Genomic DNA, 25,539 nt, shown 5'->3' with positions numbered 1-25,539 from the left:
TTGTCCGGATAAGAGTATATGAAGGAGCAAATAAAATATTGAAAGGGTGGCAAAACCCCAGGAAAATGTGCTTTAACCAAATCAGAAAAGACCCCAAATCATTGGGGCGAGAAAGGGGATAAAAAGAAGTTCAGAAAAAAAAATTTTAAAGAAAACAAATAAAGAAAAATATAAAAAAGAAAAACAATATATATATATATATATATGTATATGTATATACATATATATATATATATATTAGACTGGTGACTAGAACAGGGTCACCTACTTAATTTGGGGAGTATTTTGGTCTCTTAGAAGAAACTACCTCCCAAAATTTTAAAGAATGAAAAACATATATAAGGGTAAACACAATGAAGGGATGGAATATGCCTATAAAGATGAAAAACAATTTTTTTTAATTTCTAAAAAAGAGTTGATAAAGTAAGTTGGTTGGGAGAATAAAAAAAAAGAAAGTGGAGAGAATTTGCTTGGGCTGGAGACTAGAACAAGCCCAGAGCTAGATTTAGGATATATTTTTATCTATTAGAAGAAGTCGTACCCCAAATATTTTAGAAGAAAAAACCCTATGTCTATACAAAAAATAAAGTTAGATACAATGAAGGATAAAATATGACTATAATAATGAAGGTTCAAAAAGATGATTATTTTTTTATGAAAGGTATTGTTAAGATAAACTAAAAGCATTAAAAGAGGAAAGGGTAAAAGTTAAAAAAATTTTAGAAGAAAAAAAATAAAATTAAATTAATTAACTGCAAGACTAAAGAATCATGGGGAGAAAGCCATGAATTCCATGCTTTTCTCCTTGGAATTCCACTGTTCTCCTTGGTAAGCGCACTTGGTCTTGGCTGGATTTCTTGTCAATCTTCTGAGGGAGGGGCCTGTTGTAGTATTCTCAAGTGTCTTTGTGCGAGGCAGAATTGCACCACCCTTACCAGGGGCCAGGCTAAGTAATCTGCTCAGGTTCACTTTCAGGAGCTTTTGTTCCCTGAATGCTTTCTGTAGAGTTCCGGAGGACAGGAATGAAAATAGTGTCCTCCCAATCTCCAGCCTGGAGGAGCCGATAGCTCAGGGCCCTACTCCTCAGTGCACCCTCAGAAGAAAAATGCTCAATCACTCCCATCTCCCTGGCCTCCAGCCACGCTCCAAGCTCACCCAACCTGTGACCAAGCATCTCTGTCTTTGGCACACAGCTCCGCCTGGAGTCTCCGAACCCTACAGATCCTTGTGCTCTTCCAGGGGGTGTCTCCCCAGATCTTGCGGGGACTCTACTCACAGAGCAGTGGCCTGTGCCACAGATTATGGTTCAAGGTAACCCTGAGTTGAGAGCTCACTCCTCGGGTTTGTCTCTGTAGCCGGCTTTCCCGCTCTAATACCTGAGAGCTTTGCAATACTCAGACATCCCTGATGCTTCCATGACCCTGCAGGACCTGGGGCCACAATGACCCCATGTGGGCTTCATCCCGGTTTAGCCTCTGGAGTGATGTCCCTCAGTAGAGCAGACTTTTAAAAGTCCTGATTTTGTGCTCGGTTGTTCTGCCACTTGCCGGGATCCAGCTCCTCCCACTGCGATCTATCTTCCCTTCACTTTGGATTCACTTCTCCACTTGTCCTACCTTAGAGAAAGTGGTCGATTTTCTGTTTCTAGAATTGTTGCTCTTCTTCTCTTCAGTCCCCTGTTGGATTTGTAGGTGTTTGCAATGGTTTGATAAGCTATCTAGATGATCTTCTGCTACCTGGTGTCATCTCAGCCTGCTACTTCTCCACATCTTGACTCCTCCCCCTAGAATATAATATTTCTGATAGAGGGATTGCCACCCCAGATTTCTTCTGATGTCCATTAACATGATAAATGGTTTTCCACCCCCTCACTTTAAATCTGGAGGTGTCTTTGGGTCTAAAATGAGTCTTTTGTAGATAGCATATCAATGGGTCTTGGGGTTTTTCAATCCAATTTGATACCCTATGTCTTCTGACTGGAACATTAGTCCATTTACATTCAGGGTAATTATTGAAAGATATGAATTTTGTGCTTTTGTATTACCTGTAAAGTCACTGTTTCTGTATATTGTTCTGTTCCTTTCTGGTCTTTGTTACCTTTGGGCTCTCTTTTTACTTAAAGCATCCCCTTTTATATATCTTGCAGGGCTAGTTTAGTGATCACAAATTCTTTCAGTTTCTGTTTGTCATGGAAGCTCTTCATCCCTCCTTCCATTCTTTTTTTTTTTAATTTTTTATTTCTTTTCAGCATAACACTATTCATTATTTTTGCGCCACACCCAGTGCTCCATGCAATACGTGCCCTCTCTAATACCCACCACCTAGTTCCCCCAACCTCCCACCCCCTGCCCCTTCAAACCCCTCAGATGGTTTTTCAGAGTCCATAGTCTCTCATGATTCACCTCCCCTTCCAACTTCCCTCAACTGCCTTCTACTCTCCATCTCCCCTTGTCCTCCATGCTATTTGTTATGCTCCACAAATAAGTGAAACCATATGATAATTGACTCTCTCTGCTTGACTCATTTCACTCAGCATAATCTCTTCCAGTCCCGTCCATGTTGCTACAAAAGTTGGGTATTCATCCCTTCTGATGGAGGCATAATACTCCATAGTGTATATGGACTATATCTTCCTTATCCATTTGTCCGTTGAAGGGCATCTTGGTTTTTTCCACAGTTTGGCAACTGTGCCATTGCTGCTATAAACATTGGGGTACAGATGGCCCTTCTTTTCACTACATCTGTCTCTTTGGGGTAAAAAGCCAGTATTGCAGGGTCATAGGGAAGTTTTATTTTTAATTTCTTGAGGAATCTCCACACTGTTTTCCAAAGTGGCTGCACCAACTTGCATTCCCATCAATAGTGTAAGAGGGTTTCCCTTTCTCCACATCCTCTCCAACACATGTTTTTTCCTGTCTTGCTAATTTGGGCCATTCTAACTGATATAAGGTGGTATCTCAATGTGGTTTTAATTTTAATCTCCCTGATGGCTAGTGATGATGAACATTTTTCATGTGTCTGCCTTGCTGGATAAAGTATTCTTGGCTGCATATTTTTCCCATTTAGCACATTTAATATATCATGCCAGTACTTTCTGACCTGTCAAGTCTCTGTGGTCAGGTCTGCTGCTAGCCTTATGTTTCTACCTTGTAGGTTAAAGACCTCTTGTCCCTGAGCTGCTTTCAGGATTTTTTCTTTATTTCTGAAATTTGCAAGCTTCACAATTATATGTCTAGATGTTGGCCTATTTTTATTGATTTTAAGGAGAGTTCCTTGTACCTCCTGGACTTGAATGCCTGTTTCCTTCCCCAGATTAGGGAAGTTCTCAGCTATAAATTGTTTTGTTAATCCTTCTGCCCCTTTCTCTCTTTTTTACCTCTTCCTCTGGGACCCCAAGTATTCTAATATTGTTTCGCTTTATGGTATTGCTGATCTCTTGAATCCTCCCTTCATGATCCATTAGTTGTTTATCGTTCTTTTCCTCAGCGTCCTTGTTTTCCATCATTTTATCTTCTATATCACTGACTCTAAGCTCTGCTTCATTTATCCTAACAGTTAGAGCCTTTATTATTACATCTCATAAATAGCATTTTTTATTTCAACCAGATTTTAGTTGTTTTATTTCTCCATGAAGGGATTCTCTACTGACCTCTATGCTTTTTTCAAGCCCAGCTATTATCTTTACAATCATTTAAAGATAAAGTTTTGAATTCTAGTTCCAACATCTTACTTATATCCCTATTTATTAGATCCCTAGCTGTGATTTCTGCCTTTTGTTCTCTTTTGGGGGGGTGAGTTCTTCCATCTTGTCGTTATATCCAGAAAAGAATTGATGAAAGTGATGGAAAATACAAACATAACAATGACACCAGAAAATATATATATTATACAAATCAGAAAAGAACAGAAACAAACAAACAAAAAAAAAAAAAAAACAGAATAAAATCAAACAAGTAGAACAGAACAGAACAATTAACTGCATCTCTATCCTGTTTGTTAGAAGAAACTAGATCCCAATATAGGCAAGAAAGAAAACCTTATATAAATATATAAAAATGTAGTTGAATGCAATGAAATGTATATATATATAAACTGTAAGTGTAAAATGAAAATTTAAAAAGACTTAAAAAAATTGGTAAGAAAATAGTTGAAAAGAATAATAAAATATAAAACTGAAGGGACTAAAGAATAATAACTATACCAGAAAATTATACACTACACTAATCAGAAGAGAACAGAAACCAAACAGAAAAGAAAAGGGGGAAAAATAAAAATGAAATGGGAATAAAATCAGATAAGAAGTTGAACCAAACAGAACAGTAAACTAGATTCTGGGTGTATTTTGGTCTCTGTGTTAGAAGAAACTAGAACAGGTCTCCCAAAATAGGTCAGAAAGAAAAACTTATATATATACAAAAGTAAAGTTGAATAAAATGAAGGGAAGCCAAAAATGAAATATATATATACATATATAAACCATAGTGAAAATTTAAAAAGACTTAAAAAGACTTAAAAAATAATTGATAAAATAAGAAAACAGCTGAAAAGGATAATAAATATAAAACTGAAGGACTAAAGAATAATAAGAAAAAACCCACAAATGCTATATACTTCTTTCCCCAGGAGCCAGAGTTTTCAGTTCTGTACCGTTAGTAAACTTGGTATTTGCCAGAAGTTCCTGCTGGTCTTTGGGGGGAGGCCTTTTAACTGAATCTTAGGTATCTTTGCCCCAGTGGAACTACAACTACAACTCCCTTGAGGGGCCAGGCTCAATGTAAGTGGGCTCCAGAGGGGTGGTTGAAAATAACTGTCTGTCCCCCCATCTCTAGCCCAGGAGCTGAAAGTTCGTGTCCCCCACTCTTCAGTGCACCCTCACAGAAAAGTGGTCACTTACACTTGTCTCCTCAGTTTCCATCCACACTCTATGTTTGCCCAGCCTGTAACCGAGCATTTTTATCTCAGGCACTCCACCCTAATTCGAATCTCCAAACTTTATGGACTCCTTGGCACTCATGCTCCCCAGTTAGTTCCAGGATAGGGTGGGGGATCTCTCTGCGGTTCTGTCTCTTGCTGCACCCTTGCTCAGAGAGCATTAGACCAACTAGGCAGTGGTTCTCATTTTATGGCAACACTAAGCAGTAAGCCAGAGCCTGGTATCACTGTTTGCAACTGGCTTCCCCACTCCAATGCCTGGGAACTCTGTTACACTCAGGCACCCTCATTCTATCTGTGAGCCTGGGGTTCCTGAGACCAAGCTGTCCCACCTGGGATTCCGCCTGCTTCACCTCCTGAGCACCGTTCAGGTAAACTTCTAAAAGTTCCAATTTTGTGCTCTGCTGCTTATAACACTTTCTGGTAAACAGCTTACAGAGGCTTCCTCTCCTAAAGGTTTATCTTCCAATGTATTGCCTCGGATTCAAGTCTCCTCACCTCCTATCTTGCAAAAAGTGGTTGCTTTTCTATTTGTAGAATTGTAGCATTCTTTTCTAAGATATCTGGTTGATTTTGTAGGTTTACAGAATAATTTGATAGCTATCTAACTGGTTTCCAGGAACCACACAAAACTAGGATCCCCTACTCCTCCACCATCTTGGAGGATCTCCTGATTAGCAAGTCTTAAGTGACCAACTCTAATGTTCTACTGTTACAGAACAAATAAGAAGTCACATAAGTGTACTAGCTTTTATGAGCTGTCACCAAAATGAAGGCCATTTTCCTATTCACAACTGGTAACTGCATAGGAACAAAATCTTAAATGACTTGTGAGAATTTATTTAAAAATTTCACCAGAAAACTTGGTGATACATTAAAAAAGTGCTCAACATCACTCAGCATCAGAGAAATACAAATCAAAACCACAGTGGAATACCACTTCACACTGGTCAGAACGGCTAAAATCAAAAACATAAAAAACAAGTGTTGGCAAGAATGTAGAGAAAAAGAATCATGCACTGTTGGTAGGAATGTAAACTGGTGCAGCCACTGGAAAACAGTATGGAAGTTCCTCAAAAAATTAAAAATAGGACTACCATATGACCCAATAATTCCACTACTAAATATTTACCAAAAAATACAAAAACAGTAATTAAATATATATATACACTCCCATATTTATTGAAGCATTATCTGCATTATCCAAGTTGTGGAAATGGCCCAAGTGTCCATCATCAGATGTATGAATAAAGAAGAGGTGGTATACATATATGATGCAATATTACTCGGCCATTAAAAAAGAATGAAGTCCTGCCATTTGCAACAACATGGATGGCCTTAGAGGGTTTAACACTAAGTAAAACATGTCAGTCAGAGAAAGACGAGTACCATATGATTTCACTTAAATGTGGAACTTAAGAAACAGAACAAATGAATGAACAAACACACACACACAAAAAAAGACATAAATGCAGAGTATAAACTGGTGGTTGCCAAAGGGAACATGGGAGGGATGTGTGAAACAGATAAAGGGAACTAAGAGTACACTTATCTTGAGCACTGAGAAATACACAGAATTGTTGAATCCATGTATACCTAAAACTAATATAACACTGTATGTTAATTATACTTAAATAAAAAAAAGAAAAGAAAAGGGATAATTTGTTGTAGGAGGCACAATTTGTGATAAGCCTAAGGGAAGTTCCCTCATAAATTTGGGGGTAAGGACAAAAATTTTAAATCTACAGTATAGTATAAGTTTTTTCATGCTCTGCTTTAAGAACTCCAATAAATAAAATCTGGACTTATACAATAAGCCTACGAATCATGATGTATATTGTGAAAGAATTACTGACTTTATGGAAGACTTTATCATACAATTTCTTAAATAGCTGCTTTTCTCACACATTTTGATATTTTAAAAATAGTTTCCTATTTGACAAATGAACCCCATGTGCCTTGGGACAAGTCACAGAAATTCTCTAGGCTCAATCCCCTCATCTATATAATAAGGGTGGTTTTAACCATGCTGCCTGCCTCAGTTTTCATGACTATAAAATAAGAGATTTTATATAAAGTTACTTTGAAAGCTATATGTACATATTTTTATGGCTGTTGCTTTTACTTTTTTAAGATTTTATTTATTTGAGAGAGAGTGTGTGCACATAAGCAGGGATAGGGAGAGAGACAAGAAGACTCCATGCTGAGCTCACACCCCCACAGGATTCAATCTCACAACCCCATGATCATGACCTAAGCCAAAATCAAGAATGGGACACTGAACTGACTGAGCCACCCAGGCACCCCACAGCTATTGCTTTCAAAAGAGAATAGGAGGGACTTTCCAAAATGCATTACTATTACTAAATATATATTTTTTGTATTTTAACGGTATTTTTTAAAAGCAATTTTAGATGCCATATTCCCTCTACAAATATCAAATCTTTCCTTGGTTCATGATCTACTTTTCCCATTTTTTAAAAAGTTCTTCTGAAGTTACATATTGTTATTTCCATGGTCTTCATACCTGGATTATGAGTGGCTCCAGTAGCTTCTCTACAGTAAATGTTTGGACCTGCAGATCCTGAGGATCAATATTCAGTGTGACTGGTGTTTCAGCTGACATGCTGCCTGTGCACAAAAATGAAAAGATATTTATTAGTAAAGAAAAATACCTTCTAAAGGGAAGCACTAATGAAAATCATAGAGTGCATGAGATCTGTATGCAGCACCTCCTCCTGATATTGGCTGTAGCCCTCAGAACATCAGGGTGACAAATCCACTAACAGAGAAATAAACAATTCCTTCCCTATCTGTTCTCTGGTCATGCAGTCTGGACTTAAATCCTCTAACAAATTAATCTATGTTGGTATGTTCATGACTAAAATAATAACCCAGGGTGGGTTTGCATTTGTTCAGGATTTTTAAGTATAAATGAATGGCCAAGTTGATGCAACATATCTTATGGCATGCAAGTCCTCTAACTTCCAAGAAATCATAGCACTGAGACAGCCACCATTCATATTTTGCTTGTTCTTGTTAATAATGACTCAGATGAGGAGGCAAGTAGGACTTTGGAAGATGCTATACATCTCTGTTTGTTTGGGGGACTGTTTGAGAGTTTTGATTGAAAAAGAAATTAGGGGACAATTTACTTTCCTATACAGAAAATAAACTAAATTGGCATAGTTATTATAAAAGGAGAGAAGGGATTGATATTTGGGCAAGACAAAAAAAGAAAAAATGACAAGTCATCTTTATTGCATTAACTTTAATTTTAAAACCAGTGATATTTTTGCATAAGAGTATACAAATATCTCAAATGACCACATGTGGCATATTTATTATTACATATTCAAATTAACAAGTTGGCCATAAAAACTATTACCCAAATCTCCATTTGTATTAATTTGTATTAACTTATTACTTAAATTTATTACTTAAACTTATTACTTAAATTTGTATTAACTTATTCACAATTAAGTATTTATCAAAGGCCCACAGAGATCAGCAGTAAGAAACATGTATCACCTATATGTAACTTAGTCTGTTAAAAAATAAATAAATTTATAGTCCACAGAAACATGTGTTACTATCAAGGCAAAAACCTTCCCACTTAGATTTTACCCATTTTCTTATGTATTTGTAGGCAAGAGAACATAAGATTCCACCCCCAAAAAATATCCAGATATTTCCCATGGCACCCATGGAAACTAAAACAAAAATAATTAGGAAGTATTACAGTAGTACCCCCTTACCTAGAGTTTTGCATTTTGTGACTTCAGTTACCTATAATCATGATCCACTCTAGAAACAGATGATTCTCCTTCTGACATATCATCAGAAAATAAATAGAAGCCTAAGGCTACATCACAATGCCTAGGTCATTCACCTCACTTCATCTCAACTGATAGGCAGTTTACCATCACACAAAATGAAGACTGAGTACAATAAGATATTTTGAAGAAGAGAGAGAGAGACCATATCACAAAACTTTTATTATAGTCATTGTTATAATTGTTTCATTAGTTATTATTATTATTATTAACCTCTTACTGTGCCTAATTTATAAATTAAACTTTATCACAAGTACATATGTGGGAAAAGGGAAGGGAGGAAGGAAAGAATGAGTACATATTTTCATAGTGTTTCTCTTATCCAGAATCAATCCCTTCAATACTCCTTTCCATCCCAGTGATTCTAGGATATAGAATTGTTCTTTTTTCTATACGCCTGCCTCCAACTCCAAGGGATATCAGAGTCTCAGAGTAGGGCCCATGCTCCCTCCCAACTGATTCCCCTGAGGGTCTTTTCCCATTCCCCTCCCAGACTTTGTCAACGCCCACTGGCCTAATTCCATAAAATCTGAATCTCTTTGGTCATCAACCTCTACTACCCTAGCAAATCCTTCCCTAGATCCATAAGCGTGTTACTGTACATATTCCAAAGATAATCAAGATCTTCATGTGTATGTTTAAGTAAAAAGATCAGTGCTTTACCAAGGCCTTTGCACACTGTACACCTGATGCACATGCGGAGAAAGACATACACTTAAAACCATACTGTAACTAAAATTAACTCTTATATGTTGATGAACTATAATTCTTAGATTAACAACATAATTTTTATTTATTTATATTTTATTATTTGCTTTTGTGTTTTGAGAGAGGGTGTGGGGGAGCTCCGAGGGAGAGAGAGAGAAATCTTAAGCAGGCTCCATGCCCAGTGCAGTACCAAATGTGGAGCTCTATCTCATGACCCTGAGATCATGACCTGAGCTGAAATCAAGAGTTGGATGCTCACCTGACTGAGCAACCCAAGTGACCCAACAATTTTTTTTTTAAACAGAGGGAAATACTATAAAAGTTATAAGCTAATTTTTAAGGGAGAGGGAGTGTCAGTGCCCTGAATCCTTGTGTTGTTCAAGGGTCAACTGTACTATAAATGTTGAGAATTTTATATAAAACCCACCAACACTGTTCAATTAAGAGACAGAGTATACCTTCTGAAATGTAGCACATTTCTACACCCAACCAAACAGCCTGTTCAGGGCCTGTATGCCCCCTTTCAGACTACTGTGTTGTCCTGTTTTCAGCCTATCCTTAACTCTACCACACGCCACTCAAAGTGCCTACAATTCCCTTCCTTTTCAAAACACATTTTTGCTTTGGAAAAAAAGATATTATTCAAATTATATCAAGTGAAAAAATATTGCTTGAATTTTTTTCAAATGAAAGTATAAATAAATTACTGTAATTCTATGATATAAAAATATAAGAAGCATTCTGAAATATGCTTCCAGTAAAAAATGTTCCCATTGAAAAAATAATAATAACTTTAACTAAGGGTACTCATTTAAAATAAAGCATATCAGAAGGAAGATGGGCGGGAGGATGGGTGAAACAGGTGAAGGGGATTAAGAGTACACTTAATGTGATGAGCACTACACAATGTATAGAATTCTTGAATCACTGTATTGCACACCTGAAACTAATATAACACTGTATGCTAACTATACTGGAATTAAAATTAAGAACTTAATTTTAAAAATCATGAGTTTAAAAAATATATATATAGGGACACCTGGGTGGCTCAGTCGGCTGGGCCACTGCCTTTGGATCATGGCATGGTCCCAGGGTCCTGAGATTGAGTCCCAAATAGGGCTCCTTGCTTGGTGGGGAGCCTGCTTCTCTCTCCACCTCTGCCTGCTTGTGTTCTTTCTCTCTCTCTCTCTCTCTCTCTCGCCAAACTGTGGAAAGAACCAAGATGCCCTTCCACGGACGAATGGATAAGGAAGATGTGGTCCATATACACTATGGAGTATTATGCCTCCATCAAAAAGGATGAATACCCAACTTTTGTAGCAACATGGACGGGACTGGAAGAGATTATGCTGAGTGAAATGAGAGGGCACGTATTGCATGGAGCACTGGGTGTGGTGCAAAAACAATGAATTCTGTTATGCTGGAAAAAAAAATGTCCTTTCACAGAAATCCATTCACAACAGATTTTCAAAGCTACATTGGGCACCAGAAATTGGAGGCAAGGAAAATAAAAAATTTTCCCACAAGAAAAATAAGAAATTAAGAATAGAAATTATCCACATCATATATAATCCCACTAGAAGAATGTCTTTGAACAAAGAGATAAAAGAAAAACCTAATTCAGCCAAAGTATCTTTTAAATCTGTGATAATGTCTTTAATACACATTAAGTAAAGAAAGTTGTTGAGAAGTCCATTTTTTTCATTGCAAAATTATAAAATAATATACCAACAAGTCCTTGAAGAACCTTGGCTACATTTAATCATTCTTCTTTGAATAAATGCTGTTTCTTATAAAAATCTTTTGGATCTTTTGGATCTGTCCTGTTCAGTAATCTTGATTGATTGGAGATCATGGCTGTAATAGGCAGAAAACTGCAGAATTTTGCAAAATAAGTTAAAACAAGGTCAAAGTCTAACAAATTGTTGCCAAATTCTTTGAGCAATACCACTATGTGAATCCAAAATAAAAATCCTACTAGGTTGTGGGTACTAAAATCCAGGATATTTGCATTTTATAATCCATAAAATCTAATGAGTTAGAGAGGTTCTCAAACAATTCAAGAATAACTCCTATAACATCCTTCATTTCAACAATGTATCGGATTTGGATGAATAGAAATGACGAGATACTCACTATACCATTAGATTCTGAGATGATGATGATGATGATGATGATGATTTGAGAGAAAGAGAGGGAGTGCAGAATGGCTAGGGAAAGAGCACAAGGAGGGAAGACAGCACGTAGGAGAGGAAGGTGGGGGCAGAGGAAAAAGGACAAGCAGACCTCCATCAAGCAGGGAGCCTGGAGTGGAGCTCCATCCCAAGACCCTGGGATCATGATCTGAGCCTAAAGCAGATGCTTAACTGACTGAGCCACCCAGGCACCCCTGGGGTTACTTTTATAAAGTTCTTCCTTATGCTGACTAGAAATCTGCCACATTTTTTACTTCTCTTCAATTGAGACTATTTTATAAAGTGGAAAAGGTCAGGCTTGAAGACAAAAAGACTAGAGTAAAATCCCAGTTTTCAGATCCAAAGGGAAGAAAACAAACACTTGACAAAAGTAATAGATGTCTCCAGGAAGAGTCCTTAAGATGGAGCAAATGCACCCATGTGGGTCATTCCCTTCTCCCCATATAACCTTATCCACAATACCTGAAGTTCCTTTATTCCATTATATTCCCTGCTTGCAACTGAATTCATATCAATGTTAAATTCATTTTATTTAACAATCATTTCATTTTTAAATGCAGCTAACTCAGAGGTCATGGGTTACACATATTCAATCATACATTCATATGAACTAGCCCATAACTCTCCATATGACACCCATATATGTCACTATCATAGCACAAACCACATTGTATTCTAGTCATATCCTGGAAGTAGAAGAATGTTTGATCAGAGAGGTGCACACAGAGGTCAGTGGAAAATTTCACCCATTTCCAAAATTTGCCTTGGGGTAGCCACTCCCTCACAAACATTGAAGAGAAAACTTTTCCATCTACTTCTCCCTGTTAAAACACATGATCCTGGGGCGCCTGGGTGGCTCAGTGGGTTAAGCCGCTGCCTTCGGCTCAGGTCATGATCTCAGGGTCCTGGGATCGAGCCCCGTATCGGGCTCTCTGCTCAGCGGGGAACCTGCTTCCTCTTCTCTCTCTCTCTGCCTGCCTCTCTGTCTATTTGTGGTTTCTGTCAAATAAATAAATAAAATCTTTAAAAAAAAAAAAAAAACACATGATCCTGTCCCAAATTGTGAAGTCAGACACCTCTTAGTAAAGCTATAATTCTTCTACATAAGTTGGCATATTCTTATGGGATGGCTTAGAAACCTAATCATCTAGGGGCGCCTGGGTGGCTCAGTGGGTTAAAGCCTCTGTCTTCGGCTCAGGTCATGATCCCAGGGTCCTGGGATCGAGCCCTGTATCGGGCTCTCTGCTCAGCGGGGAACCTGCTTCCTCTTCTCTCTCTCTCTGCCTGCCTCTCTGCCTACTTGTGATCTCTGTCTGTCAAATAAATAAATAAAATCTTTAAAAAAAAGAAGAAGAAAGAAAGAAACCTAATCATCTATAATATGGTTCCTACAGAAAAGTCCCTAATATGAAATACTTAGTTTAAAAAAAAAAATAAACTTTGTAACAGTCTGTAAGGTAACAGTTTATTCTCCTTTTAGATTATTAAATTCAATGTCAGCGTCATCAGATTTACCTAATTAATCTCTCTCTACTCACTTCTGAACTAAATTGTCCAATTCTTTTTTAAAGGATTACTGCAATCTCCCCATCATATATTTGGACGATTAGTATTTCTTTGCCCCTAAATGCAGAACTTAATTTTGTTTCTCCTAACATTTCATTCTAGAGAATCTAGACCTAGTCAAAAATTAGTATTAGAGAATGCAACATGTTAACACCTCCTCCTAGTTTTCTATTCACCCATTAATGATTCAGTATGAAGTCTATAGTCTCCAGTTAAATCACCAAACAATGAGAGCCAGACTTGAAAACTGATTTTGATACCACTAGAAATCTCTTTTCAGATACCTGATGATCAAATAATAAACACTGTAGATATGACTTTTTCATCCAGTTATTAATCACTTCTGTGAAATAATCTACTTTTTCATCTTATCAAAAATAAGTTAGGATTTTTTTAATGTATTACTGAAATAAAGACACCCTTTCCTTCTTACTTTAGAATCCAACTTTAAAAAATCTAGTTTGACATAACTCACTCCTGGAGAATCCATGCCGAATGCTCGTAATTACTGCCATTTACTTACATTTTAAATCTTCAGTTTTCCAATAGTTTGGTACCTAGATGTCCAGCATAATTTTAGAGGGCACCTTTTTTATCTCTTTTGAAAATCAGAGTATTTGCCCTTCTTCTGCTTTCTGACAGGTCTGTTATTTCTTTTTTTCAATTAAGAAATAATGTATTACTTGTTTCAGTGTTACAGGTCTGTGATTCATCAGTCTTACACAATTCACAGTGCTCATCATAGGACATACCCTCCCCAATGTCCATCACCCAGCCACCCCATCCCTCCCACACCCCTCTACTCCAGCAACCCTCAATTTGTTTCCTGAGATTAAGAGTCTCCTTCTCTGGTTTTGTTTTGTGTCATTATTTCTTCCCTTCCTGTATGATCCTCTCTCTTGTTTCTCAAATTCCTCATATCAGTGATATCATATGATAATTGTCTTTCCCTGATTGACTTATTTTGCATAATACCCTCCAGTTCCATCCACATCATTGCAAATGGCCAGATTTCAGTTTTTGATAGCTGCATAATATTCCATTGTGTATATATACCACTTCTTCTTTACCCATTTGTCTGTTGATGGACATCTAGGCTCTTTCCATCTTGTCTACTATGGACATTGCTGCTATAAAACATTCAGGTGCATGTGCCCCTTCAGATCACTGTATCTTTAGGGTACATACCCAATAGTGCAGCTGCAGGGTCCAAGGGTGACTCTATTTTCAACATTTTGAGGAACATCCATACTGTTTTCCACAGTGGCTGCACCAGCTTGTATTCCCAGTGTAAGAATGTTTCCTATTCTCCACATCCTGGCTAACACGTCGTTTTCTTACTTGTTAGCCATTCTGACTGGTGTGAGGTGGTATCACACTGTGGTTTTGATTTGTATTTCCCTGATGCCGAATGATATTAAGCACTTTTTCATGTGTCTGTTGGCCATGTGGATGTCTTCTTTGCAGAAATGTCTATTCATGGCATCTGCCCATTTCTTGACTGGATTATTTGTTCTCTGGGTATTGAGTTTGATAAGTTCTTTATAGATTTTTGGATACTAGCCCATTACCTGATATGTCATTGGCAAATATCTTCTCCAATCTGTGGATTGACTTTTGATTTTGTTGACTGTTCCCTTTGCTGTGCAAAAGCTTTTGATCTTGATGATGTCACAATAGTTCATTTTTGCGCTTGCTTCCCTTGCCTTTGGCAATGTTTCTAGGAAGACGCTGTAGCTGAAGTCAAAGAGGTTGCTGCCTGTGTTCTCCACAAGGATTTTGATAGCTTCCTGTCTCACACTGAGGTCTTTCATCCATTTTGAGTCTATTTTTGTGTGTGGTATAAGGAAATGGTCCAGTTTCATTCTTCTGCATGTGGCTGTCCAATTTTCCCAACACCATTTGTTGAAGACACTTTCTTTTTTCCATTAGACATGCTTTCCGCCTTTGTCGAAAATTAGTTGACCATAGAGTTGATGGTCCATTTCTGGGCTCTCTATTCTGTTCCATTGACCAATGTGTCTGTTTTTGTGCCAGCACCATACTGTCTTGATGCTTGGAGCTTTGTAATAGAGCCTGAAGTCTGGAATTGTGATGCTGCCAGCTTTGGTTTTCTTTTTCAACACTCCTCTGGCTATTTGGGGTCTTTTCTGATTCCATATAAATTTTAGGATTATTTGTTCCATCTTTTCAGAAAAAGTCGATGGTATTTTGATAGGCATTGCATTAAATGAGTATAGATTGCTCTAGGTGGCATAGGCGTTTTTATAATATTTATTCTTCCAATCCAAGAGGATGGAACATTTTTCCATTTCTTTGTGTCTTGCTCAATTTCTTTCATGAGTATTCTATAGTTTTCTGAGTACAGATTGTCTCTTTGGTTAGATTTATTCCTAGGTATCTTGTGATTTGAGGTACAATTATAAATGGGATCAGCTCCTTAATTTCTCTTTCTTCTGTCTTGCTGTTGGTGTATAGAAATGCAACTGATTTCTATGCATTGATGTTATATCCTGACACTTTACTGAATTCATGTATGGGTTCTAGCTGTTTTGGAGTGGAGTCTTTCGGATTTTCTACATAAAGTATCATATCATCTGCAAAGAGTGACAATTTGATATATTCTTTGCCAATTCAGGTGCTTTTTATTTCTTTTTGTTATTTGATTGCTGAGGCTAGGACTTCTAGTACTATGTTGAATAGCAATGGTGATAGAAAACATCCCTGCCGTGTTCCTGACCTTAGGGGAAAAGCTCTCAGTTTTTCCCCATTGAGAATGATATTCGCTGTAGGTTTCTCATAGATGGCTTTGATAATATTGAGGTATGTACCCTTTATCCCTACATTGTGAAGAGTTTTGATTAAGAAAGGATGCTGTACATTGTCAAATGCTTTTTCAACACCTACTGGGAATATCATATGGCTCTTGTTCTTTCTTTTATTAATGCAGTCTATCCCATTGATCAATTTGCAGATATTGAACCACGCTTGAAACCCATGAATAAATTCCTCTTGACTTTGGTGAATAATCCTTATAATGTACTATTGGATCCTATCGGCTAGTATTTTGGTGAAAATTTTTGCATCCATGTTCATCAAGGATATTGGTCTGTAATTCTCCTTTTTGTTGAGGTCTTTGGTTTGGGAATCAAGGTAATGCTGGCCTCATAAAATGAGTTTGGAAGTTTTCCTTCCATTTCTATTAGAACAGTTTCAGGAGAATAGTTATTAATTCTTCTTTAGATGTTTGGCAAAATTCCCCCTGGGAAGCCATCTGGCCCTGGGCTCTTGTTTGTTCTGAGAATTTTGATTTATGTTTCAATTTCCTTACTGGTTATGGGCCTTTTCAGGTTCTCTATTTCTTTCTCGTTCAGTTTTGGTAGTTTATACATCTCTAGGAATGCATCCATTTCTTCCAGATTGCTTAACTTGTTGGTGTATAGTTGCTCATAGTATGTTCTTATAATTGTATATCTGTGGTGTTGGTTGTAATCTCTCCTCTTTCATTCATGATTTTATTTATTTGGGTCCTTTCTCTTTTCTTTTTGATAACTCTGGCCAGGGATTTATCAATCTTATTAATTCTTTCAAAGAACCAGCTCCTAGTTTCACTGATCTGTCCCACTGTTCTGGCTTCTATTTCATTGATTTCTGTTCTCATCTTTATTATTTCTCTCCTCCTTCTGGGTTTAGGCTTTCTTTGTTCTTCTTCCTCCAGGTCCTTTAGGTGTAGGGTTAGGTTGTGTATTTGAGACCTTTCTTATTTCTTGAGAAAGGCTTGTTCTGCTATATACTTTCCTCTTAGGACCACCTTTGCTGAATCCCAATGATTTTGAACAGTTGTGTTTTTATTTTCATTTGTTTCCATAAATTTTTTCAATTCTTCTTTAATTTCCTGGTTGACCCATTCATTCTTTAGTAGGATGCTCTTTAGGCCTCCATGTATTTCAGTTTTTTCCAACTTTCCTCTTGAGATTGAGTCCTAGTTTCAAAGCACAGCAGCCCGAAAATACGCAGGGAGTGATCCCAATCTTTTGGTACTAGTTGAGACCTGATTTGTGACCCAACCCAGGATGTGATCTATTCTGGAGAATGTTCCACATGCACTAGAGAATAATGTGTATTCTGTTAATTTGGGATGGAATGTTCTGAATGTATCTGTGTGATGTCCATCTGGTCTAGTGTGTCATTTAAAGCTTTTATTTCCTGGGGCACCTGGGTGGCTGAGTGGGTTAAAGCCTCTGCCTTTGGCTCAGGTCATGATCCCAGGGTCCTGGGATCGAGCCCTGAATGGAGCTCTATGCTCAGTGGGGAGCCTGCTTCCCCCCTCTCTGTCTCTGCCTGCCTCTCTGCCTACTTGTGATCTCTGTCAAGTAAATTCAAAAAAAAAATTAAAATAAAATAAAGCCTTTATTTCCTTATTGATCTTTTGCTTAGATGATCTGTCCATTCCAGTGAGGGGGGTGTTAAAGTCCCCTACTATTATTGTATTATGGTTGCTGTGTTTCTTTGATTTTGTTATTAATTGGTTTCTATAATTGGCTGCTTCCATGTTAGGGGCATAGATATTTAAAATTGTTAGATCTTCTTGTTGGACAGACCTTTTAAGTATGATATAGTGTTCTTTCTTATCTCATATTACAGTCTTTGGCTTAAAATCTAATTTGTCTAATATAAGGATTACCACCCCAGCTTTCTGTTGGTGTTCATTAGCATGGTAAATTGTTTTCCACCCCCTCACTTTAAATCTGGAGAGGTCTTTGGGTCTAAAATGAGTCTCTTGCATACAGCATATTGATAGGTTTTTTTTTTTTTATCCACTCTGATACCCTGCGTCTTTTTATTGGGGCATTTAGCCCATTTACATTAAGGGTAACTATTTTTTTAATTAAATTATTTATTTTCAGAAAAACAGTATTCATTATTTTTTCACCACACCCAGTGCTCCATGCAATACATGCCCTCTCTAATACCCACCACCTGGTACCCTAACCTCCCACCCCCCCGCCACTTCAGACCCCTTAGACTGTTTTTCAGAGTCCATAGTCTCTCATGATTCACCTCCCCTTCCAATTTACCCCAACTCCCTTCTCCTCTCTAACACCCCTTGTCCTCCATGATATTTGTTATGCTCAACAAATAAGTGAAACCATATGATAGTTGACTCTCTCTGCTTGACTTATTTCACTCAACATAATCTCTTCCAGTCCCGTCCATGTTGCTACAAAAGTTGGGTATTCATCCTTTCTGATGGAGGCATAATACTTCATAGTGTATATGGACCACATCTTCCTTATCCATTCGTCCGTTGAAGGGCATCTTGGTTCTTTCCATAGTTTGGCGACCGTGGCCATTGCTGCTATAAACATTGGGGTACAGATGGCCCTTCTTTTCATGACATCTGTATCTTTGGGGTAAATACCTAGGGTAACTATTGAAAGATACGAATTTAGTGCCATTATATTGCCTGTAAGGTGACTGTTACTATATGTTGTCTCTGTTCCTTTCTGTTCTATTACTTTTAGGTTCTCTCTTTGCTTAAAGGACCCTGTTCAATATTTTCTGCAGGGCTGGATTGGTGTTTGCAAATTCTTTTAGTGTTTGTTTGTCCCAGTTTGTTCTATTTTCAGTAACGCCTACTAGATAAAATATTCTTGGATGCATATTTTTCTCATTTAGTGCTCTGAATATATCCTACCAGTCCTTTCTGGCCTGCCAGGTCTCTGTAGATAAATCTGCTGCCAATCTAATATTTCTACTGTTGTAGGTTACAGACCTCTTGTCCTGAGCTGCTTTCAAAGTTTTCTATTTGACACCAAGACTTTTAAGTTTTACTATTAGTTGACGGGGTGTTGACCTATTTTTATTGATTTGGGGGGGGGGGGGGGTTCTCTGTGCCTCCTGGATTTTTGATGCCTGTTTCTGTCCCCAAATTAGGGAAATTCTCTACTATAATTTGCTCTAATATATCTTCTGCTCCTCTCTTTCATCTTCTAAAATCCCAATTATTCTAATATTGTTTCATCTTAAGATGAACTTGTGTTCATCTTAACACAAGTGATAAGTGTTTCATCACTTATCTCTCAAATTCTCCCCTCGTGATCAGTAGTTGTTTATCTCTCTTTTTCTCAGCTTCTTTATTCTCCATCATTTGGTCTTCTATATCACTAATTCTCTCTTCTGCCTCATTTATCCTAGCAGTAAGAGCCTCCATTTTTTATTGTACCTCATTAACAGCTTTTTTTATTTCAAATTGGTTATATTTTAGTTCTTTTATTTCTCCAGAAAGGAATTCTCCAGATCTCCTATGCTTTTTTGAAGCCCAACTAGTATCTTTATAATCATCATTCTGAACTCTAGTTCCAATATCTTACTAATGTCTGTATTGATTAGGTCCCTAGCCATCATTACTGCCTCTTGTTCTTTTTTTTTCTTAGGTGAGTTTTCTGCTTTGTCATTTTGTCCAGAGAAGAATAGATGAATGAAAGAACAAAAGGCTAAAAGGGTATCAATGACTCCAGAAAAATATACACTAAACAAATCAGAAGAGACCCAAAACCAGGAGGAAAAGAAAAAGAAGAATAAAAAAGAATATAAATAAATGATCAGGTTGGTAAATAGAACAGAGCTGCACACCTGATTTTGGTTGTATTTTTGTCTGTTAGAAGAAACCACTTCCCAAAATTTTAAGGAAAGAAAAACCTATATATATACACAAAAATAAGGGTAAATATGATGAAGGGATGGAATATGACTATAAAGATGAATCTTAAAAAGGATTTTAAAAAATGAAATAAGAAGTTGGTTAAAAAAAAATTTTTTTTTTTAAAGAGAGAGAGAATGTGATCAGGGAGGAGACTAGGATAAAGTCATACACTAGATTTAGAGTATATTTTGGTCTGTTGGGAGAAATTGTATCCCAAAATTTTAAAGACAGAAAAAAAAAAAAAAAATATATATATATATATATATATAATAAGTTTAAGTAGAATGAAGGGATAGACTATGATGCTAAAGATGAAAATAAAAAAGATTTTTAAAAGGTATTGAGAAGATCTTGGTTAAAATAGGAAAAAAAAATATAAAAAGAAAAAGAAAACTTTAAAATTTTAACTTTGAAAGACTAAAGAATCCTGGGGTGGGGCCGGGGAGCCATGAATTCTATGTGCTGTATTTCCTTAGCACTGAAGTTTTGCAGTTCTCCTTGATCAATAAACTTGGTCTTGGCTGGATATTCTTGCTGATCTTCTGTGGGGAGGGGCCTGTTGTTATGATTCTCAAATGTCTTTGCCGGACATGGAATTGCACCGCCAGGCTAAGCAATCTGCTCGGGTTTGCTTTTGGTAGTTTTTGTTCCCTGAGAGCTTTCCGTACAGCTTTGGAGAATGAGAATGAAAATGGTGGCCTCCCAATCTCCAACCCAGAGGAGCCGAGTACTTGGGGCCCCTATCTTCAGCGAGCCCTCAGAAAAAAGCAATCAATCATGCCTATCTCCCTGGTGTCCAGCTGCAGTCCGTGCTCACCCAGCCTGTGGCTGAGCGTTTCTATCTCTGGCACAGAGCCGCGTTTGGAGTGTCCAAACTCAGCTGATTCCTGCAGCACGCTCCCCTGCCACTCCTCTCAGAGGATGAAGGGGGGGAGGGTCTCCCCATATCTGTCACTTGTGGGGTCCCTGCTTGAGGGGCAGCGGTCCAACTATGCTGCGACCACCATTTATGACAACTCCGAACTGAGAGCCCCCTCCCTAGCTCCATCTTTGCAGCCAGCTTCCCCACTCCAAAACCTGGGAGCTCTGCCACACTCAGGCACCCCTGGTCTTTCTGTGACACTGAGGGTCCTGAGACCAAACTGTCCCACTCCCCACTTAGCCACTGGAGTGACATCCTTCTGCAGAGCAGACTGCTGAAAGTTCCAATTTCATGCTCGCTTCTCTACCACTTGCTGGTACCCAGCTGATGGAGGCTGCCTGCCCCTCCCCACGGCCTATCTTCCCATATAGCACCTCAGATTCACTTCTCCGCACATCCTACCTTCCAGAAAGTGATCGCTTTTCTGTCCCTAGAATTGCTGCTATTCTTTTCTTCAATCTCCTGTTGAGTTTGAAGGTGTTCAGAATGGTTTGATAACTATCTAAATGAATTCCTGGTACCAGATGAAATTTAGGTCTCCTACTCCTCCACCATCTTGCTCCTTCCCCTGAAGCAGTCTGTTATTTCTTAGTGATTCCTAGCTTCTGTGGTCACATTTGCAGATCATTGCAGAATTAAGGGACATACTTTTTCAGAAGATACATAATTCAACCAATTTAAAGAGACTAAGATATTTCCTTTATTTTCATCATTTAAGGTTTTAATTCTTTTTTAATTACTTAAAAATTTTATTTAGTAATACAAGGTTCAGCAACATATATGGTTAAAAATAAGTCTCTCTCCCATCCCTGTCCTCCAGCCACCTAATTTCTCTCCCACAGGCAACTGCTATGGTCATTTTCTCATACAGTTCCAGAAATAGCATCGATAATACCAGCATAGAAGTATCTGTATTTTAATATAAATTCTAACAGACCTGCCTCTTCCACTTAATTCAATTCCCTGGTATCAGTGTTTGTTCCAGCTTGCCCACATGACCTCACCATATTACAGCTTATGTGTGTTACCTGGCAGCTGCTAATCTTACATTATCTGACTCATGCACAGGACATATTCCTTCTTTACGCTTTTTATTTCTCTTTCTCTCAGTCTATAACTTTCGAACTCCCTTTTTCTTTCCTTCAGCATCCCTTCCAATCCTAGAAAATGAGAACTGCTTTAGCCTTCCCCACATTATTTTTCCTAGTTCCAGACATTCTCTTTTATTTGCCTTAAGTAAAATGTCTTTTTTCCCACCTTTGATCCATATTCTTTTCAAATTTGTGCTCCCTACACAGAAACACTAAGATTTGGGGCCACTGATATTATTGTTAAATGATTATTTGTGAAGTACTACCCCAGATTCTTGTGAAATAAAATGTAGTAAAGCCAAGGCTCAGCTATCTCTCTTCTTTCTTGATTTTTAATTCATCAAATTTCTCTTTGACCATATACAGTCCCTTAAAACCATACTTACAATTAATCTAAAATTTCTTAAATTCGCTTCTCTTAACATCAAGGACACCTGTTTGACTGTGTATCACAATGTTTATTTACAATTGTCACCTCTACAATAAAACACTTTTTCCCAAACCAGTACTGTCCATAGACTTGGACAAGAGCTGCCCCACCCCAGATCCTCATATTTTGGAAGACTCCATGGAACCAAGGTAATGTGCCCTCCCAGAACCCACACCTACCCTTCCTGACATGCTCAGGGTATCCAGTATCCCACCTCTCTGGTCTAACAGCCCAAACCTACTTCCACAGCCCTGCCAGCCTATTCCTAGAATCCATCCTACCAAAAATAAGTGACTAAATATGCCCATCCTTATACTTGAGAGCTGGCCAGGAGACAGCTTCCCCCCAAAATTTATGAGTTTGTTGGAGTTTCTATGTGTAAGCTGGACTGTCCACTTGTATGTGCTTAAGGCCTCTCAAATGCAAAACAGAGCCAAAAGTGGACAGAGAAGGGGCAGACCACATATCAGGGGCAGGAGTGAGATCCCCATCCATCAACTCATTCTAACAAGAACCTTCAAGAAATCCTAAGAATTTTAAATCCAAATCTTATCTTCCAGGTCATTTCGAAGGAGTTTTCTCAAGGTACAAAGATAGGAAGATAGAACCTACTGTAGCAGCTTGTTATCTTGATTTGTAACTTTTACATATATAGGTGTGGTATGCAGGCCTCCCTTTATACCCTCACGCTGCTCACTACAATTGTTAAAAACAGGCCTGCCCAAACTTTCTAGCATTTCATATCAACAAGTTCTTATTAATCGAATTTGCTTCTTTCATTGTTTCCCCAATTTTCTAAGATGCATTTAACCCTGAGGTAGGGTAAAAAAAATTATTATTATTCCACTTTTAAGAAAAGATTTCTTGAAATTTTCAAAATGTATCATCTCACTATGTTACTGTAACATTTTTTTAATCTGTAGCAGGAAAGCTCTTCACATAATAAGCTTCTGCAACAATACCACTTTTCTTTTCCTCTCTTTTTTCCCCTCATCCAAATGTTCTATTACTCTTTTCTTAAATTTATGGGTTTCCATGCAAGAGTATACATTCACCATATGCATATTTTTCTACTTTTATTAACATTATTTGTTAACATTCAACATTACATTCATAAGAAAATAAATAAAATCTTAAATATTCAAAAAACACAATAGAAACATTCAGAATTTATTGCTATCTATGACATTGTATTTCATTTGTATCTCTTTAGGTATCTATATTTATCATTATTTATTAATTATTGACCTTTTCCCATGTGATTTTCTCAGGATGACTACAACACATAGTATCTATTCATATGGCTTTGCTATGCCCTAATCATTGTCATACACTAACACACACACACAACTTTGACAGTTTTATCTGCAAATGGGTTTCTTTTCCTCAAGTTTAAATTGCTTTGAATATGTCAACAAGTCTCCTACCAAAAGTATCTTTGGACTTCATGAGATCTCATTTAGAGAAACTCTATTTAATTAAATACAAAGGAGAAATTTTTTATAAGGAAGGTGCCAGTTGCAACCATCATCACAAATATTAATCTTACCTAAAACTCTATACTCCTAAAACATCAGGAAAAATAGTTTTCTATTTTCCTATTTCAGGAGTAGGATTCCTACTCCTGAAATAGTGTCATAAAAAAGAGCATTCATTTGAAATTTATCTTGAGGGGCACCTGGGTGGTTCAGTCAGTTAAGCATCCGCCTTTGGTTCAGTTCGTGAACCCAGGTTCTGGGATGAAGCCCCCTGTCAGGATCCCTGCTCAGCAGAGAGCCTACTTCTCTCTCTCCCTCTGCCCCTCCCCATGCTCATGCTCTCCCTCTTGCTCTCTCTCAAATAAGTAAAAAGAATCTTGAAAAAGATTTATCTTGAGTGGATAGCAACTCTGTAAGCTTCATTTTCCCTTATCAGCATGCCCCTCTTTCAGAAGGGTTAGCAGAATGTACTTAGGAATCATGTGAAGGACTGGAACCAAATGTAAGTGACAAAAAAAAGAATACATATGGATATATATGTACATATGTGTATACACACATACATATACATATATAAAAATAATATATATACACACATATATGTGTGTGTATATATATATATAATGTTAATAAAAGTAGAAAAATATGTATATATATATATATACATATACAAGTTTAAATGAAGAAAAGGAAGGGGTACACAGGAGATTTGCTGCACAATATTATCAGAGTTGATTTTATGCAACTATTTTGGCTAGAGTAAAACAAAATGGAAAGAGGGCAACTATAATAAAAAAAATTTCCACTGCAATTTCTATACACACCTGTTTTCCAAGCCCACCTCCCTCCTGACCCTTATCTCACCCCCATGGTTCCAATTTCATCATTTCTGGCTTATTTGGCCCACCAAGAAAGAAGTACACACATGTCTACTCACTTAATAAACAAAAGGATCTCAGATTTGTCAGAAAGTCAGTAAAATCAAGCAATTGCCTAATATTGCCAATTGCCTAATTGCCTCCATATGATGAAGAAATAACTTGGTTTCTTTCTTTTCAGATAATCTTCCTACACTTTACAAATACTTTCCATACATTTCTATGGAGCTCAATAATAAGTATAAGCTCTTCTACCTAGCCTCTTCATCAGCGATAACAGCAATGGTGCTGCTAGGCACCCCTAGAGTACAGAGCATCATTATTTATTCATTTATTCATTCATTCAACTTACATTTATTGAGTTTCTACTTCACACCAGTCAGAGGGTCGGGGGAGACCATAAACAATAAATATAGTAAGAAGAAAATTGTTAGCACATTAGAAAATGACATACTATGGGGGAAAAAAGAAGAAAAAGTAGAACAGAGTAAGCAGGATTCATTTGTAGAGACAGTGGGAGAAAACTGAAGCATTAAATAAGATCAAGATTAGCTTCACTGAGGACATCTGAGGAGATGTGAAATGGTGAGGAAATTAGCCAAGCAGACACCTGGAAGCAGAGCACTCCAGCAGAGATAACAGCAAAAACCTGAGGCAGGAGAGTGTTGGCGTATTAGCAGAACAGCAAGGAGGCCAGTGTAAGTGGGGTAGAATGAGCTACAAAGAGCATAGTAAGAGAGATCAGAAAGGTAATGGAGTTGAAGGTGGGTGGCTATAGAGCATGTCGAACCACATGA

At 37.6% G+C, this 25,539-nt stretch overlaps 1 protein-coding gene across 2 annotated transcripts in view; it reads right to left on the bottom strand.

Moving 5' to 3' along the window:
- CTNNA3 (catenin alpha 3) overlaps positions 1-25,539 on the bottom strand; it is a 1,866,967-nt gene that overhangs the window by 1,808,234 nt on the left and 33,194 nt on the right. For both annotated transcript variants that reach the window (XM_059170124.1, XM_059170125.1), the window contains exon 2: positions 7,460-7,563. In XM_059170124.1, the coding sequence (XP_059026107.1) occupies positions 7,460-7,558 (99 nt within the window). In that variant the 5' untranslated portion in view covers positions 7,559-7,563. The remainder of the gene's footprint in view (positions 1-7,459; positions 7,564-25,539) is intronic.

Source organism: Mustela lutreola, chromosome 4, assembly GCF_030435805.1.
Source record: "Mustela lutreola isolate mMusLut2 chromosome 4, mMusLut2.pri, whole genome shotgun sequence".
In the NCBI taxonomy this organism is placed as follows: Eukaryota; Metazoa; Chordata; class Mammalia; order Carnivora; family Mustelidae; genus Mustela; species Mustela lutreola.
The sequence above is the reverse complement of the archived record's forward strand: the minus strand, read 5'-3'. Positions and strand labels throughout refer to the sequence as shown.